At 42.4% G+C, this 19,298-nt stretch overlaps 1 protein-coding gene and 1 long non-coding RNA gene across 4 annotated transcripts; one reads left to right on the forward strand and one right to left on the reverse strand.

Annotated features, from left to right (window-relative positions):
• Positions 1 to 653: 653 nt before the first annotated feature.
• LOC149984704 (uncharacterized) lies at positions 654 to 18,929 on the reverse strand. 3 transcript variants are annotated; one of them, XR_016494846.1, is made up of 5 exons: positions 18,624 to 18,760; positions 18,183 to 18,260; positions 17,864 to 17,987; positions 16,530 to 16,630; positions 654 to 4,730 (listed from the first exon to the last, which is right to left on the reverse strand). It is a non-coding gene; the product is annotated as an uncharacterized LOC149984704 (long non-coding RNA). The 3 variants fall into 3 exon arrangements; XR_016494848.1 differs by lacking the exon at positions 18,183 to 18,260 and having other exon boundaries at positions 18,624 to 18,808; XR_016494847.1 differs by lacking the exons at positions 654 to 4,730; positions 18,183 to 18,260 and having other exon boundaries at positions 15,595 to 16,630; positions 18,624 to 18,929.
• LOC110520532 (thioredoxin domain-containing protein 9) lies at positions 12,391 to 16,349 on the forward strand. The gene is made up of 5 exons (XM_021597924.3): positions 12,391 to 12,872; positions 13,658 to 13,883; positions 14,599 to 14,717; positions 14,941 to 15,195; positions 15,598 to 16,349. The coding sequence occupies exons 2-5, from the start codon at positions 13,698 to 13,700 to the stop codon at positions 15,716 to 15,718; spliced, it is 681 nt and encodes a 226-aa protein (XP_021453599.1). The 5' UTR covers positions 12,391 to 12,872; positions 13,658 to 13,697; the 3' UTR covers positions 15,719 to 16,349.
• Positions 18,930 to 19,298: the final 369 nt, after the last annotated feature.

The raw sequence follows: 19,298 nt of genomic DNA on the forward strand, positions 1-19,298 counted from the left end.
GTCACATACACATATTTAGCAGATGTTATTGCAGGTGTAGTGAAATGCTTGTGTTTCTTAGCTCCAACAGTGCAGTAATATCTAACAACAATACACACAAATCTAAAAGTAAAAGACTATATTAAGAAATATATAAATATTAGGACGAACAATGTCAGCACGGCTTTGACTAGAATACAATATATAGAGTACATACTGTACATATGAAATGAGTAAAACAGTATGTAAACATTTTTTAAAGTGACTAGTGTTCCATTATTAAAGTGGCCAGTGATTCCATGTCTATGTATAGGGGGCAGCAGCCTCTAAGGTGCAGGGATGAGTAGCCGGGTAGTGATGGCTGTTTAACAGTCCGATGGACTTGAGATTGAAGCTGTTTTTCAGTCTCTCGGCCACAGCTTTGATGCACCTGTACTGAAAGGGAAAGGATGATTAAAGTAGACTGAGCTTATTGCAGTTAGGTGGTCACAGACAGATTTTAGCCAAACTCGACAGCGGCTAGCCCATTGTGAACTGCCAATAAATACTAATAATATGCTAGCATTTGGTGCCTGGTTCAAGATGGGCTTGCTGATAAACTTTTTGATTGTTTCATAATAAAATACAATAGCAATGTAATGAAAAAGTATCCTAACTAAATAACGACAGTCTCATTGGTCGTAACTAGACTTTATTTACCTGTGACTTTTTTTAACAAATTCAAATGTCAAATTACCATAACAAATAAACCTGACATCACTACAAGTATATTTTAAACATTAAAGTAAAGCAAATATATACAAATTCCTACACATTAATTGCCAGTTACAACAGTTTAATAAAATAAATATTTACCCCAAAAAAATGTAATGCTAATTAGCTGCTAATATGGCTATCATAAAGAACAACTGCCATGCTGATCTGGACGAGACTGCCGAACCAAGGCAAAGGTAACAATCTCTGGATTAACTATCTGATGTTAACTAAATGTAGTAGTGAATATATTGGCTGCATTTCTTTAAATGGATCATTCTGTGAACTGTCTTGTGCAAGTTTTAAACGGACACAAAACCTGTTAGCAAAGGTGTCAGCTAGAGATGACATGCAGGAGCTTGCAGGGATTTACAGTTTTGCATGATGTCTACTTTGATGTTAATTAGCTTTCTTTTTTATTTTATTATCTGCGAGTGAATAGTGCCGAATATATTGATAAAAGTCACCTTGTCCAAGAGAGATTTACATGGTTATCAAAACCTCACACCAGAGTAAGCCTACATGAAACATTTCCCTGTTTGACCGCTAGGTTTTATGGGTGTTATAGAGCCCCACAATAGAGGTGTCATAAGGCACGAGATGCAGTGCTGTATCATGAATACAGCCACAGGTAAATGGCATTGTTTGGCCGACACAATAGCGGCCACTGATGCTCTCCACACCATGTATCATTCACATCATCAGGCCCCATGTGCTGAGAGTTTGGAGCTAAGCCAGCTACACTGCCATCCACACCACCCTCGTAAATTCCCTACACAACCTCCCTCCCAGGTTAGTTTTGGTTACCCTCCCTACTCTCACCTGGGACCCTCCTGCCCCCCATGGCTGCCCCAACCCTACAACAGGAGCCACACCAAGATCTCCTCTGCACACCCAGAATGGAACGTTGGCAGCAACTCCACTCCTTTGGGGAGCTTCATCAGGGTGGACTGAGCTCGGTCAACATTGATCTCCCATTTCCCACCCCAGCCCCTGCATCCAGCGATTTGAGGGAAGTCTGTCAAATGCTCAGTCTGCTCTGCTCTCACGTGGTTGGCCAGGGACCTTGGAAAAGTCTCAACTCACTCAACAAATAGCTGCAGATGACCCTATGCCTGTTAGCTCTTATGGCAATGAGGTACATTTTTTTTTTATCTCAAAACCCACACGGCTAAATGTGAAAACCCCTGTTAACTCTTCATTGCTTGATTTCATTCTTACTAATAACCCCCATAAATATTTGTCTAGTAGAGTATTTGCATATGATCTCAGTGATCATTGTCCCATAGTATGTATTAGAGATACGAAACAGCAAAATACTAATCCTTGTTTAATTAAGGAGATACATCTTTTTTGGTTTTCTGCTCAAGGGGTTTTCCATGCCATTTAGCCACTGTCTCCTGTATTACTGACCCTGAGTTGGATCTAGAACATGTCTCCTTTATATTCATTCCTCTGGCAGATAAACACGCCCCTTTTAAACAGTGTCAGAAATATCTATGCTCATTCAGTTGAGAAATCAGGCATGGGCCAAAGCAAGAAAAACTATATATGTAGTGGACTGGCAATCTTTCAGACAATTGAGAAACCGATGCACTATCTCGATGATGAAAGCTAAATCAAGCTACTTTTTTTTGTGTGTGAATTTTACCCCTTTTTCTCCCCAATTTCGTGGTATCCAATTGTTAGTTGTCCAATTGCTACTATCTTGTCTCATCGCTATCACTCCTGTACGGGCTCGGGAGAGACGAAGGTTGAAGGTCATGCGTCCTCCGATACACAACCCAACCAAGCCGCACTGCTTCTTAACACAGCGCGCATCCAACCCGGAAGCCAGCCGCACCAATGTGACGGAGGAAACACCGTGCACCTGGCAACCTTGGTTAGCGCGCACTGCGCCCGGCCCGCCACAGGAGTCGCTGGTGCGCGATGAGACAAGGATATCCCTACCGGCTAAACCCTCCCTAAACCAGACGACGCTAGGCCAATTGTGCGTCGCCCCACAGACCTCCCGGTCGCGGCCGGTTACGACAGTGCCTGGGCGCGAACCCAGAGTCTCTGGTGGCACAGCTAGCGCTGCAGTTCAGCAACCTTAACCACTGCGCCACCCTGTGAAAAGTAAAAATTCCACTTCTTCACTGTCTAAGCAAGTTCTGTCTGACTGCCGTCATAACTGAGAAGAATGGGATAAGTGACGCTTTTAATCAGATTTTTATCTCAGGAGGCTTTCTACTTGAGAGAAACGGTGGTGTAGTTGATCCTTGTCAGTCAATCGACTGCTCTTCCCTCTGCCAGCCTCTAGCTGACTCAATGGTTAACCCGTCAACTTATAGTGAATCTTTGTTTTAATTTCAACAATTTACTATCTGTGATGTATCAGATACCTTGCTGAAGATTGATGTAAAACAAATTGCGCTGATATGCTTGATCCATTTTTTTCTGATGCTCCCTGATTGTTGAATTATTAACCCATATGTTTAACCTGACAATTATATCTGGTATCCCCAAGGTTTGGAATGTGGCCCATGTACTACCCCTTCACAAAAGTGGTGACCCTTGTGACCTAAATAATTATCGGCCTATTTCTAAACCTTCTTGCCTAGCTAAAATATTAGAATCTTTGATTAATTCTCAGTAAAGATGAATGATCTTTGTTTATCTTTTAAATGTATTCTAAATGTACATCAGTCGAGTTTTAGACCAGGTCATAGCACTATCTGCTGCATCCCTAGTTATACATCATGTGGTTAACTGTATGGATAAAAGGCAACATTGTGCTGCCCTGACCTGTCCAAGGCTTTCGATACTGTTGATCATTCACTGCTAATTCAGAGGCTTTCCTCAATTTGCCTAGACCAGGCTGCATGTAACTGGTTTAAAAATGACTTGACAGATAGAACTCAATGTGTATCTACTGATGGTATTAAATCACGTTTTCTGGACATAACGAAAGGTGTCCCACAGGGGTTGATTCTGGGTCCTGTACTTTTTACTGTTTACATTAACAATATCGACTTGTCTGTAAAAAAAATTGTAACCTGCACTTCTATGCCGATGATACTGTTGTGTATGCTATTGCCCCCATGGTGGACCAGGCTCTATCTGAACTACAGCTTGCCTTCATTGTTGAACTGAAAGTTATTTACTTGAAATTATTATTGAATACAGGTAAAACTAAGTATAAGTTGTTCTCTAGAGCACATAAAAATAACTCCGATAATTTAAGCATATGTACTCTGGTTGGTGTCAATATTGATCATGTCTGTGCTTCCAGATATCTGGATAGATGAAAAACTGTCTTTTAAAAAGCATATTGATGAGTTAGTTAAGAAGCTGAGAATAATAATTGGCTTCTTCTATAGAAATAGGTCCTGCCTCTAACTAAATAGTAGAAAGCAGATTATTCAGTCAACCTTCCTAGCGGCCCTTGACTATCAAATCAAATGTATTTATAAAGCCCTTCTTACATCAGCTGATATCTCAAAGTGCTGTACAGAAACCCAGCTTAAAACCCCAAACAGCAAGCAATGCAGGTGTAGAAGCACGGTGGCTAGGAAAAACTCCCTAGAAAGGCCAGAACCTAGGAAGAAACCTAGAGGAGAACCAGGCTATGAGGGGTGGCCAGTCCCCTTCTGGCTGTGCCGGGTGGAGATTATAACAGAACATGGCCAAGATGTTCAAATGTTCAGAAATGACCAGCAGTGTCAAATAATAATAATCACAGTGGTTGTTGAGGGTGCAACAGGTCAGCACCTCAGGAGTAAATGTCAGTTGGCTTTTCATAGTTGATCATTCAGAGTATCTATACCGCACTTGCTGTCTGTAGAAAGTTGAAAACAGCAGGTCTTGGACAGGTAGTACGTCCGGGGAACAGGTCAGGGTTCCATAGCCGCAGGCAGAACAGTTGAAACTGGAGCAGCAGCACGGCCAGGTGGACAGGGGACAGCAAGGAGTCATCATGCCAGGTAGTTCTGAGGCATGGTCCTAGGGCTCAGGTCCTCCGAGAGAAAGAAAGAGAGAAAGAGAGAGAGAATTAGAGAGAGCATACTTAAATTCACACAGGACACCGGATAAGACAGGAAAAATACTCCAGATATAACTGACTGACCCTAGCCCCCCGACACATAAACTAATGCAGCATAAATACTGGAGGCTGAGACAGGAGGGGACAGGAGACACTGTGGCCACGTCCGACGATACCCCCGGACAAGGCCAAACAGGCAGGATATAACCCCACCCACTTTGCCAAAGCACAGCCCCCACACCACTAGAGGGATATCTTAAACCACCAACTTACCATCTTGAGACAAGGCTGAGTATAGCCCACAAAGATCTCTGCCACGGCACAACCCAAGGGGGGGCGCCAACCCAGACAGGAAGATCACGTCAGTGACTAAACACACTCAAGTGACGCACCCCTTCTAGGTACGGCATGGAAGAGCACCAGTAAGCCAGTCACTCAGCCCCTGTAATAGGGTTAGAGGCAGAGAATCCCAGTGGAGAGAGGGGAACCGGCCAGGCAGAGACAACAAGGGCAGTTCGTTGCTCCAGTGCCTTTCCGTTCTCCTTCACACTCCTGGGCCAGACTACACTCAATCATAGGACCTACTGAAGAGATAGATAAGTCTTCAATAAAGACTCAAAGGTTGAGACCGAGTCTGCGTCTCTCACATGGGTAGGCAGACCATTCCATAAAAATTGAGCTCTATAGGAGAGCAAGCCCATGTAATACTTTGTAGGTTAGCAGTAAAACCTTGAAATCAGCCCTTGCCTTAACAGGAAGCCGGTGTAGAGAGGCTAGCGCTGGAGTAATATGATCAAATTTTGGGGTTCCAGTCAAGATTCTAGCAGCCGTGTTCAGCACTAAATGAAGATTATTTTGTGCTTTATCCGGGTAGCCGGAAAGTAGAGCATTGCAGTAGTCTATCCTAGAAGTGACAAAAGCATGGATTAATTTTTCTGCATAATTTTTGGACAGAAAGTTTCTGATTTTTGCAATGTTACGTAGAAGGGAAAAAGCTGTCCTTGAAACAGTCTTGATATGTTCGTCAAAAGAGAGATCAGGGTCCAGAGTAACACCGAAGTCTTTCACAGTTTTATTTGAGACGACTGTACAACCATCAAGATTAATTGTCAGATTCAACAGAAGATCTCTTTGTTTCTTGGGACCTAGAACAAGCATCTCTGTTTTGTCCGAGTTTAAAAGTATAACATTTGTAGCCATCCACTTCCTTATGTCTGAAACACAGGCTTCCAGCGAGGGCAATTTTGGGGCTTCACCATGTTTCATCAAATATACAGCTGTGTGTCATCCGCATAGCAGTGAAAGTTAACATTATGTTTCCGAATGACATCACCAAGCGGTAAAATATATAGTGAAAACAATAGTGGTCCTAAAACGGAATCTTGAGGAACACCAACATTTACAGTTGATTTGTCAGAGGACAAACCATCCACAGAGACAAACTGATATCTTTCCGACAGATAAGATCTAAACCAGGCCAGAACTTGTCTGTGTAAACCAATTTGGGTTTCCAATCTCTCCAAAAGAATGTGGTGATCGATGGTATCAAAAGCAGCACTAAGGTATAGGAGCACGAGGACAGATGCAGAGCCTCGGTCCGACGCCATTAAAAGGTAATTTACTACCTTCACAAGTGCAGTCTCAGTGCTATGATTGGGTCTAAAACCAGACTGAAGCAATTCGTATACATTATTTGACTTCAGGATGCTAGTGAGTTGCTGCGCAACAGCTTTTTCTAAAATGTTGGAGAGGAATGGGAGATTCGATATAGGCCGATAGTTTTTATATTTTCTGGGTCAAGGTTTAGCTTTTTCAAGAGAGGCTTTATTACTGCCACTTTTAGTGAGTTTGGTACACATCCGGTGGATAGAGAGCCGTTTATTATGTTCAACATGGGAGGGCCAAGCACAGGAAGCAGCTATTTCAGTAGTTTAGTTGGAATAGGGTCCAGTATGCAGCTTGAAGGTTTAGAGGCCATTATTTTCATAATTGTGTCAAGAGATATAGTACTAAAACACTTGAGTGTCACCCTTGATCCTAGGTCCTGGCAGAGTTGTGCAGACTCAGGACAACAGAGCTTTGGAGGAATACGCAGATTTTAGGGGAGTTAGAGCCCTGTCTATGTTCGTAGAAAAGATGAGAGCACCCCTCCAGCTAGGATGGAGTCAAACACTCCTCAACAGGCCAGGCCTGGTCCTGTTTGTGGGTGAGTTCCAGAAAGAGGGCCAATTACCTACAAATTATATATTTTGGGAGGGGCAGATAACAGTTTTCAACCAGCGATTGAGTTGTGAGACTGCTGTAGAGCTCATCACTCCCCCTAACTGGGAGGGGGCCAGAGACAATTACTCGATGCCGACACATCTTTCTAGCTGATTTACACGCTGAAGCTATGTTGAGCTTGGTGACCTCTGACTGTTTCATCCTAACATCATTGGTGCCGACGTGGATAACAATATCCCTATACTCTCTACACTCGGCAGTTTTAGTTTTAGCCAGCACCGTCTTCAGATCAGCCTTAACGTCGGTAGCCCTGCTCCCTGGTAAACAGTGTATAATCGCTGGATGATTTGTTTTAAGTCTAATACTGCGGGTAATGGAGTCGCCAATTTGTCAGAGCTAATGGTGGGAGACTTTGGCGTCTCAGACCCCGTAACGGGAGGAGTAGAGACCGGAGAAGGCTCGGCCTCTGACTCCGACTAGCTGCTTAATGGGGAAAACAGGTTGAAAGTTTCTGTCGGCTGAATGAGCGACACCGGTTGAGCATTCCTACAGCATTTCCCTCAAGAAGCCATGAGAAAGTTGTCCGGCTGCGGGGACAGTGCGAGGGGATTTCTACTATTATCTGAACTTACTGGTGGCACAGACGCTGTTTTATCCTTTCCTACACTGAAATGACCCTTGCCTAACGATTGCGTCTGAAGTTGGGCTTGCAGCACAGCTATCCTCGCCGTAAGACGATCGTTCTCCTGTATATTACGAGTACAGCGACTGCAATTACAATGGTGACATCTATATGAATGCTGCTGCCACTTAATTAAAGCCGTTAGAGGCAGTTTATCTTCACTGCCCTTTATTACAGGCGACAATGTGAGTACTCATCACTGCATTCTCTACCAGGAAGTTGGTTGGCCCTCTTTGCGATGCATGCAACCTGTGTGACATCAATGTTTTCATTTATAAAGCCCTTTTACAAAAGGTCCCACATCCGGTCTCAGGCTAACTCTGGAAAATCCTTTGGTCTCTACTGAGTTAGGTAAATCAGCTTTTAGTGTTCTTGCAGCTTATTTGTGGCTTAAATGTTCTTAAATGTGATGTTCTGGTGCCTCTAGGGTAAATCAGAAAGCTGGATGAGGACCTTATACCTGATGAATGTGTTTGTTTTGGTGCCTCTAGGAAGCTGATTGAGGACCTTATACCTGATGAATGTGTTTGTTTTGGTGCCTCTAGGAAGCTGGTTGAGGACCTTATACCTGATGAATGTGTTTGTTTTGGTGCCTCTAGGAAGCTGATTGAGGACCTTATACCTGATGAATGTGTTTGTTTTGGTGCCTCTAGGAAGCTGATTGAGGACCTTATTCCTGATGAATGTGTTTGTTTTGGTGCCTCTAGGAAGCTGGTTGAGGACCTTATACCTGATGAATGTGTTTGTTTTGGTGCCTCTAGGAAGCTGATTGAGGACCTTATACCTGATGAATGTGTTTGTTTTGGTGCCTCTAGGAAGCTGATTGAGAACCTTATACCTGATGAATGTGTTTGTTTTGGTGCCTCTAGGAAGCTGATTGAGGACCTTATACCTGATGAATGTGTTTGTTTTTGGTGCCTCTAGGAAGCTGATTGAGGGCCTTATACCTGATGAATGTGTTTGTTTTGGTGCCTCTAGGAAGCTGATTGAGGACCTTATACCTGATGAATGTGTTTGTTTTGGTGCCTCTAGGAAGCTGATTGAGAACCTTATACCTGATGAATGTGTTTGTTTTGGTGCCTCTAGGAAGCTGATTGAGGACCTTATACCTGATGAATGTGTTTGTTTTGGTGCCTCTAGGAAGCTGATTGAGAACCTTATACCTGATGAATGTGTTTCTTTATGAGCGTACTTTTATTCCCGCTTGCGTTTTGTATTTATATTTTGATGTTTGTATTTTTTGTAATTTATGTAATTCAGGGCTCATCTGTAAAAGACACCTTGGTCTCAGTATGACTCCTTGATGAAATAAATGTGAATATATACAGTGGGGCAAAAAAGTATTTAGTCAGCCACCAATTGTGCAAGTTCTCCCACTTAAAAAGATGAGAGAGGCCTGTAATTTTCATCATAGGTACACTTGAACTATGACAGACAAAATGAGAAAAACATTGTAGGATTTTTTATGAATTTATTTGCAAATTATGGTGGAAAATAAGTATTTGGTCAATAACAAAAGTTTATCTCAATACTTTGTTAAATACCCTTTGTTGGCAATGACAGAGGTCAAACGTTTTCTGTAAGTCTTCACAAGGTTTTCACACACTGTTGCTGGTATTTTGGCCCATTCCTCCATGCAGATCTCCTCTAGAGCAGTGATGTTTTGGTGCTGTTGCTGGGCAACACGGACTTTCAACACCCTCCAAAGATTTTCTATGGGGTTGAGATCTGGAGACTGGCTAGGCCACTCCAGGACCTTGAAATGCTTCTTACGAAGCCACTCCTTCATTGCAAGGGCGGTGTGTTTGGGATCATTGTCATGCTGAAAGACCCAGCCATGTTTCATCTTCAATGCCCTTGCTGATGCAAGGAGGTTTTCACTCAAAATCTCACGATACATGGCCCCATTCATTCTTTCCTTTACACGGATCAGTCGTCCTGGTCCCTTTGCAGAAAAACAGCCCCAAAGCATGATGTTTCCACCCCCATGCTTCACAGTAGGTATGGTATTCTTTGGATGCAACTCAGCATTCTTTTTCCTCCAAACACGACGAGTTGAGTTTATACCAAAAAGTTTTATTTTGGTTTCATCTGACATTCTCCCAATCTTCTTCTGGATCATCCAAATGCTCTCTAGCAAACTTCAGACGGGCCTGGACATGTACTGGCTTAAGCAGGGGGACACGTCTGGCACTGCAAGATTTGAGTCCCTGGCGGTGTAGTGTGTTACTGATGGTAGGCTTTGTTACTTTGGTCCCAGCTCTCTGCAGGTCATTCACTAGGTCTCCCCGTGTGGTTCTGGGATTTTTGCTCACCGTTCTTGTGATCATTTTGACCCCACGGGGTGAGCCCCAGATCGAGGGAGATCATCAGTGGTCTTGTATGGCTTCCATTTCCTAATAATTGCTCCCACAGTTGATTTCTTCAAACCAAGCTGCTTACCTATTGCAGATTCAGTCTTCCCAGCCTGGTGCAGGTCTACAATTTTGTTTCTGGTGTCCTTTGACAGCTCTTTGGTCTTGGCCATAGTGGAGTTTGGAGTGTGACTGTTTGAGGTTGTGGACAGGTGTCTTTTATACTGATAACAAGTTCAAACAGGTGCCATTAATACAGGTAACGAGTGGAGGACAGAGGAGCCTCTTAAAGAAGAAGTTACAGGTCTGTGAGAGCCAGAAATCTTGCTTGTTTGTAGGTGACCAAATACTTATTTTCCACCATAATTTGCAAATAAATTCATTAAAAATCCTACAATGTGATTTTCTAGATTGTTTTTCTCTCATTTTGTCTGTCATAGTTGAAGTGTACCTATGATGAAAATTACAGGCCTCTCATCTCTTTAAGTAGGAGAACTTGCACAATTGGTGGCTGACTAAATACTTTTTTGCCCTACTGTACCTGTTCATTGAAATTAATTCCAGGTGACTACCTCATGAACCTGGTTGAGAAAATGCTGACTGGCGAGGCAAAGGGTGTCTGTCTACTTTGAAGAATCCCAAATATAAACATATTTTGATTTGTTTCACTTTTTTGGTGACTACATGATTCCATTTGTCTTATTTCATAGTTTTGATGTCTTCACTATTATTTTACAATGTAGAAAATAGTAAAACATAAAATAAAAACTTTGAATGAGTAGGTGTCCACACTTTTGACTGGTAACGTTACTATATATATATACATATATACAGTTGAAGTTGGAAGTTTACTTCCATTTAGTTTGGAGTCATTAAAACTCGTTTTTCAACCACTCCACAAATTTCTTGTTAACAAACTATAGTTTTGGCAAGTCAGTTAGGACATCTATTTTGTGCATGACTCAAGTACTTTTTCCAACAACTGTTTAAAAACAGATTATTTCACTTATAATTCAATGTATCACAATTCCAGTGGGTCAGAAGTTTACATACACTAAGTTGACTGTGCCTTTAAACAGCTTGGAAAATTCCAGAAAATGATGTCATGGCTTTAGAAGCTTCTGATAGGCTAATTGGAAATCATTTGAGTCAATTGGAGGTGTACCCATGGATGTATTTCAAGGCCTACCTTCAAACTCAGTGCCTCTTTGCTTGACTTCATGGGAAAATCAAAAGAAATCAGGCAAAACCTCAGAAAATAAATTGTAGATCTCTACAAGTCTGGTTCATCCTTGGGAGCAATTTCCAAATGCCTGAAGGTACCAAGTGAATTTGTACAAACATTAGTAAGCAAGCATAAATACCATGGTACCACGCAGCCGTCATACTGCTCAGAAAGGAGACGCGTTCTGTCTCCTAGAGATTAACGTACTTTGGTGCGTAAAATGCAAATCAATCCCAGAACAACAAAGGACCTTGTGAAGATGCTGGAGGAAACCGGTACAAAAGCGAGACTACCGTTTGCAACTGCACATGGGGACAAAGATTGTACTTTTTGGAGAAATGTCCTCTGGTCTGATGAAACAAAAATAGAACTGTTTGGCCATAATGACCATTGTTATGTTTGGTGGAAAAAGGGGGAGGCTTGCAAGCCAAAGAACACCATCACAATCTTGAACCACGGGGGTGGCAACATCATGTTGTGGGGGTGCTTTGCTGCAGGAGGGACTGGTGCACTTCACAAAATAGATGGCATCATGAGGAAAATTATGTGGATATATTGAAGCAACATCTCAAGACATCAGTCAAGAAGTTAAAGTTTGGTGGCAAATGGATAATGACCCCAAGCATATTTCCAAAGTTGTGGTAAAATGGCTTAAGGACAACAAAGTCAAGGTATTGGAGTGGCCATCACAAAGCCCTGACCTCAATCCTATAGAAAATGTGTGAGCAGAACTGAAAAAATTGTGTGTGCGCAAGGAGGCCTGCAAACCTGACTCCATTACACCAGCTCTGTCAGGAGGAATGGGCCAAAATTCACCCAACTTATTGTGGGAAGCTTGTGGAAGGACACTGAAAACTTTTGACTCAAGTTTAAATTGTTTAAGGCAATGCTACCAAATACTAATTGAGTGTATGTTAACTTCTGACCCACATGTCATGTGATGAAATAAATAAAAGCTGAAATAATTCTCTACTATTATTCTAACATTTCACGTTCTTAAAATAAAGTGGTGATCCTAACTGACCTAAGACGGAATTTTTACTAGGATTACATTTCAGGAATTGTGACACTGAGTTCAAATGTATTTGGCTAAAGTGTATGTAAACTTCCGAATTCAACTGTATATTGTAACAACACTGGGTTTATATGCGCGGATATCGACTCTGCCGCTTGAGTATGCTTTTGGTCCACAGTCGATAGCGCGCTGGACTTCGGGCTTGAAGGCCGAGGGTTCGAGACCTGCTCAGGTCGACTTGCCTGTAAAAAATTAATAAAATAAAAACATGTCACGGTTGTGTGTGCAGGCTGGATAACGTTCTTGTCGCTAGCTAGCCAACTTCAACTAACTCAGTCAAGCGCAACATTGAAACTGGAATGACAGTACACTAGTTGAATTTTCGTTTGTTTCGTCTTTTTGTCCTATTGGCATTTATTTGTATACGTCCATGATAATGACGTTGATGCGTGATTTCGACTGGTTCAGAAAAAGTACTCGTGTCATCTGGACACGGTTCCTTCTCATCCAGCAGGGGGCAACCTTCTGTATAATGCTGACCTAAAATCTCCTTCTGTACTACACTGCGCGCTCTGCAGTCTGCAAAGATACGACACTGAGCCAGGTTTCCGCTTTTGGTGAGTAGGCTAGCCAGATTGTCAGCTTTGTAGTATTGATAAAGTCATGTGGAAATGATAAATTCAGTCGACCCTATTAACATAAGTGGTTGCTTTTTTGTTGTAATCTTGTAGCTTCAGTGTCTGGGCAACTTTTTGACAGGTCGCTAACGTTAGCCAGCTAGCTAGCTAGCTACCCAGCGTTCTCTGACCACGCAGCTGTTAGCCTAGCTAACAGCCCTACCTTGATGTAGCTAGCGAGCTAGACTAAAACGACCCCGGTGATATGTTCCTTTGTTCATTTTTGACATATCTTTCTACTTTGTCTGAAAGCTGATACGATTCATAGTAGGCTAACAAACATCTGACATCTATTGTTCAATTGAGACTTTGTCTTTGGCTAACGTTAGCATTCTTGCTAATTAACGTTAGCTAAAAGACAATGGTAATTTGTTAGCGATAGGTGGAATCAAATAGCAGAACTTTCAAAATAGTTAGTCAACTTTACTGTTAAATTGTATTTTGTAAGACTAAGTATTTGGATAATTGTCTAAAGGGGAATAACTTAAGCTAGTTAGCTAGGTAACGTTAGCTAGTAGCTGTAGTTTAGTAACCCATCGGGTTGAGTTTATTATTAGCTATCTAACGTTGGTTGTGTTCGATTTAAAGCATCAGTGTGTAGTTTCCATTGTCACCAGCCAGGGGTATTAGCTAGTTGGCTTAATCCTTGGTCCAACCATTGAATTTCTCTCTCTGAAATGCAATCTATAAAATTGTCTCTGACTCTCACTCACCCCATCCCTCAGGAATAGAGTGATTGTGTCAGACGTTTCAAAGCTTTTCATCATGGCGAGTCAGTCGATGGAGATCATGGCCAAAGCGCTGGAGCAGCAGGTGCTGCAGTCAGCCAGGATGGTGGAGGAGCAGTTGGACAAAGAGCTGGGGAAGCTGGAGCGCATGGATGATGACGAGATGGAAAAGCTGAAGGAGAGGAGGATGGAGGCCCTCAAGAAATCCCAGAAACAGAAGCAGGTAGGTGGGAAAGGCTGAGGATCGCAATATGGTGGATGCCTAACAAGCATTTGCTTTAGTACATCAACCTACACTGGACACCTGCTCATCGAACATCTCATTCCAACCCCCCCCCCCCCCTGCTGCTATAACAGCCTCCACTCTTCTGTGATGGCGCTCTACTAGATGTTGGAACTTTGCTGCAGGGACTTGCATACATTTTTTGGGTGGTTAGGTCTGGCTCGCAGTCGGCGTTCCAGTTATTTGATGGGGTTGAGGTCAGTGCTCTGCAGGCCAGTCAAGTTCTAATACACCGATCTTGACAAACCATTTCTGTATGGACCTCGCTTTGTGCACGGGGGAGTTCTGCTGAAACAGGAAAGGGCCTTCCCCAAACTGTTGCCACAAAGTTGGAAGCACAGAATCTAGGGGGCCGAACCATGAAAAACAGCTAGACCATTATCCCGGGCAGCTCGAGCAGGGCAGAAATTTGACGTACTGACTTGTTGGAAAGTTGGCATCCTATGTCCTATCCATATTTAGTCACTGACCTCTTCAGTAGGCCAATGTTTGTCTATGGAGATTGCATGGCTGTGTAGACTATTTCATACACATTTCGGCAACAGGTGTGGCTGAAATAGCAGAATCCATATATTTTGAACGTGTCCACATACTTTTGTGTGTGTATGTCATACCAGTAACAACTCATCAGTGTCTGTGTGCTCTGTCCCATAAGGAGTGGCTGTCTAAAGGGCATGGGGAGTATAAGGAAATCCCCAGTGAGAAAGATTTCTTCCCAGAGGTGAAGGAGAGCAATCGTGTGGTCTGCCATTTCTACAGAGACTCCACCTTCAGGTTGGCAACACAGCTATGTTTATCCTCTTCCTGTTTTTCTCTTGCCATTCCAGGCTGCAAAACATTTTACTGCTGCTAATGAATTGAGCCCTGCTCCGGAGTGAGCTTACCCTCCCAAAATCCCTAAGAAAGGATTAGAAGGGGATTTATTGCCCGGTAAACCTTATTTGCAGCTTCTACCAGGATCTTAACCCTGCTGTCTCCTTCCCCCTGCCTTATAAAGATGCAAGATCCTGGACAAGCACCTGGGCATCCTGGCCAAGAAGCACCTGGAGACTAAGTTCATCAAGCTGAATGTGGACAAGGCGCCGTTCCTGACAGAGAGGCTGCGGATCAAGGTGATTCCCACGCTGGCGCTGGTTAAGGACGGGAAGACCAAGGATTACGTGGTAGGATTCACCGACCTGGGGAACACGGACGAGTTCTCCACAGAGGTACTGGAGTGGAGATTGGGCTGCTCTGACGTCATCAACTACAGGTACACAGACGGGTGTGATTTCCTACAGATAATCACCTCTAGCTAGAAAGATGATCCGTCTAGGTATTTCCTGTCAAGCATGAGGCAATTGGTTCATGTGCGACGGAATAGAAATCCTTACCTGTTCATGCAAAACCACATGCTGATTAGTCTTATTAAATGGATTCTAGATAGCATGCTAGCAAATACCCATAGACTTCCAGTCATTGCGCTAATGCTAGTAACATGGCTCACAAAACTACCTCTTCAACTTCCTTCATACTGGACAGACATACATGGTGCATATAGACAAAAAAGGTCACCTGAATCTGGAAGTAGATAAAGAGCCTCATTGCCAAAATCTCAAAGTATTCCTTTAAATCCTACATCATAACACCCCTCTACCCTTGTCTTCTCCTCCAGTGGTAACCTAATGGAGCCCCCCACCTTGACACAGAAATCTGGTTCAAAGTTCACCAAGGTGGAGAAGAAGACCATCAGAGGGAGAGGACACGATTCAGACTCTGGTTCTGAAGATGACTAGAAGACTGTCAGCCTTCAACCTCTGTCTCTCAGGGCTAATACCCACTAACTGGCAGAACCATCTCCTCCAGTTTTATCATTTTCCTTCTCCCTCCCCCTTCTGTAATTTCCTTATTTATTATAGTCTTCCATGCTTTAGTTTTCCATTTATTTTATGGATGAAATTCTGACTTATTTTGTTTGGACTTTCAATCATATTTAATGTCATTTATATTCGACTGGCAAGTAAAAGGAGGATTCCTGTCTGAGCCACTGAACTCTTTCTGCTCTGACTGGCTCCCCTTGAAATGGTTCTGTGCAGAAATGTTTCATTTGATTCCAATTTGAAGTCTAAAATCTGACCTTCAGCCTTGATGCAGTTACCCTGTATCATAACAGATTTGATTCTAATTTCTGGACTTGCATTTTTAACAAACAACCATCCTTATGAACAGTAATGCTTGCAACATTAACATCGATCCATGTCATTTGCCTTTGTTGAACCCATTCAGCGGTTCAGTAGCAACAATCAAGTGCCAGCTTCATTCCACAACCTCCATCCTCCTTCCAGTCTTGTCAGTGTGATGGTAGAACAGGTTTGAGGTTTTCTATAAAAAATTAGCTTGATCTTAATAAAAATAAGCTGATCATCACTGGCGCTTTGTGTCATTTCCCTCTGACTTTTGATTCGTGTTTTTGTTTGAAATATAAGAGGGGTGTGAGACAGGTTTCTGTCCAGGTATAGATTCAACACATTGTACAGGGATTTCACTGAGTCAGTTCAATCATGGATTTTTTTAAGGGCCAAACAAGCTACTTATTCACAGCCTTACTGTCCTCTACATGTTTGAGATGTCGTATGATCAGCTCTCTGCTGTTCAGGTAGGTGTCTTCCTCAGTAGGGAGCCCATGGGGTAGCGTGAGTGGCTGGATCCTGGACAGAGGGAGGAGAGATGAAAGTGGTTATACACTTAACAAAAAGCAAACAATTTCTTAGATTTCACAAAAGGAAGTCGGTCTATTTAAATAAATTCAGTCAGCCCTAATATGTATTTCACAAGACTGGAAATACAGATAAGCTGTTGGTGAAGGATCCTTTATTTATTTTTTACAGGGGTTGGATCAGAAAACCAACATGGGGTGCATTATGTTGAAACATGAGGTGATTGTGGGGAATGAATGGCACGACAATGGGCCTCAGGATCTCGGCACAGTATCTGCACTCAAATTGCCATCGATAAAATGCAATTGTGTTCGTTCTGTAGTTCTCTGGCAACAGCTCTGGTGGACACTATTGTGTAGAGGCACAGATCTGGAGAAGGGTACCAAAAACAATTATTCAGCATTGAAGGTGCCCAAGAACAGTGGCCTCCATCGTTCTTAAATGGAAGAAGTTTGGAACCACCAAGGCTCTTCCTAAAGCTGTCCGCCTGGCCAAACTGAGCAATCAAGGGAGAAGGGCCTTGGTCGGGGAGAGCTCTCCTCTGTGGAGAAGGGAAAACCTTCCAGATGGACAACCGTCTCTGCAGCGCTCCACCAATCAGGCCTTTATGGAAGAGTGGCCAGATGGAAGCCATTCCTCAGTAAAAGGCACATGACAGCCCGTTTCGAGTGCCAAGCATATAGCGTCATACCCAAGAAGACTTGAGGCTGTAATCACCGCCAAAGGTTCTTCAACAAAGTACTGATTACTTATGCAAATGTGATATTTTTATTTCTAAATTTGCCAAAAGTTCTAAAAACCTGTTTTTGCTTTGTCATTATGGGATATTGTGTAGATTGAGGGGGAATTTAAAAAAAAAAATCAATTTTAGAATAAAGCTGTAACGTAACAAAATGTGGAAATAGTCAAGGGGTCTGAATATTTCCGAATGCATTGTACCTCCAAAAAACTACTTCAGTAGTACTTTAAAATAGTTTTACTTCAATCCTTCACCACAGTAAAAACCAAGTTAGCAATCAGACTCATCATTACAACTTCACTGCATGACCTCAAGCACAGATAAATTAATTAAATACACGTCTTGGAGGAGAACATGGTAACACTATGCAAAACACACACTTAGTCTAGAGGTGGGCTGCACCCACATCTGACAGGTTAGGATTTCCCACCACTAGGCAAGCCCCCAGATGAGAAGTTATTCATCTAAACGGATAGGAGCCCCACCTTCTGCAGGTAGCGTCCCTCCACTAGCTTCTTCTCCCAGTAAGGTCAGCACATGGTGCTTTTTACTGGGCTGCTCCGGAGTACCACCATACTTCTCATGCTCTTGCGTCCGCTCATCCAGCAACTGAAAGACCATGGATTCAGGGGGTTTAGTCCCAGGGGTTTATTTAAAATGACATTTCCATTATATCTTCTGCCATTAGCCTATGATCAAAGTGTAAGTAATATTAGGTAATAAACAGTTTTGAGTTGATGGCATTCATTGCATTTAGATGTAGGGCCTGCCCTTGATGAAAGTCCGCAGCACCGTCCACCCTACTTCTTGTGGAATCCGTGCTCTGGTGAACTTGCTGCAGAATGACATTAACCAAGGCAGAGGCATAGTTTATGTTAAAGCCTAGAATAATAGACAGAAATACTGTATCATCAAATATGCAACACATGAATAGAATGAGAAAAGGCAATGTTGTACTGACTATGAAGGAGTCAACTCAATATTTAAAATTGTCCAAATAATATATTCCCTACAAATGTATTCCAAATACATTAACAAAATGTCATAAATTAAAAAACATTTAAAAATACATTTAAAAAATACGTTTCCTACAATGCTGCCAAAAAAAGATTGTAAATTAATTTCCCCCCCTATGGAACACGAGACAACGTGTTGATTCAAACACCAATCATCTGAATGATTGCTTAGTAACAACTGCCTGCCAGAAAGATTATCTTCCTTTAATAAATTAGACTTCATCGTTACCTGAATTGGGGAAAATATGTGAAGCCCACGACATAGCATTGCCATATTTACTTGTTGGTTGATAGAGGCGTGCGGGACGCAATGTTATAGCACAAAGTTTTTAAACAATTTTTGATTATAGTGCAAAAAAACATAATATGCGGATGGGCCAAGGCAAATACTGAATCCTACCAAGATATAAAGTGTTGTTACAAAAATGTCAAACAAACTAGCTACATTCTAAACAAAATGGAAATGCAGCTAAAATTACGCGTTCAGGATTAACAGAGGATTTTCACGTTTTCGCATTTATGAATTTAAACGGATGTCGGAAATCATCGATCATCTTCTTCGGTGGGGATTATCGGCGGTTGGCATCCAACGGTATGGTGCATTACCGGCACCTACTGTACTGGAGTGTGGGCCAGAGACGGAGGCAGGGAGACACAAAATCCTACCTGCCAGCCCGTTGCTCTTAAAAAAAGATAACAAAATATTTGAAACTATGTCTAATGACGTTCTAATCAATCCACTCTTTAAACGAATTTCCTGTATCCCCTTCTCCCTCATACTAGATCCCAGCCTCTCTCTTTCCCTCTGATACTGCCCACACTGTTACAATATATCAAATCAAATAAAATTGTATTTGTCACATGCACCAAATACAACAGGTGTAGGGGGCATGCACCTTAACGT

Source organism: Oncorhynchus mykiss, chromosome 3, assembly GCF_057628025.1.
Source record: "Oncorhynchus mykiss isolate SJ-2025 chromosome 3, ASM5762802v1, whole genome shotgun sequence".
NCBI classification, from domain to species: domain Eukaryota; kingdom Metazoa; phylum Chordata; class Actinopteri; order Salmoniformes; family Salmonidae; genus Oncorhynchus; species Oncorhynchus mykiss.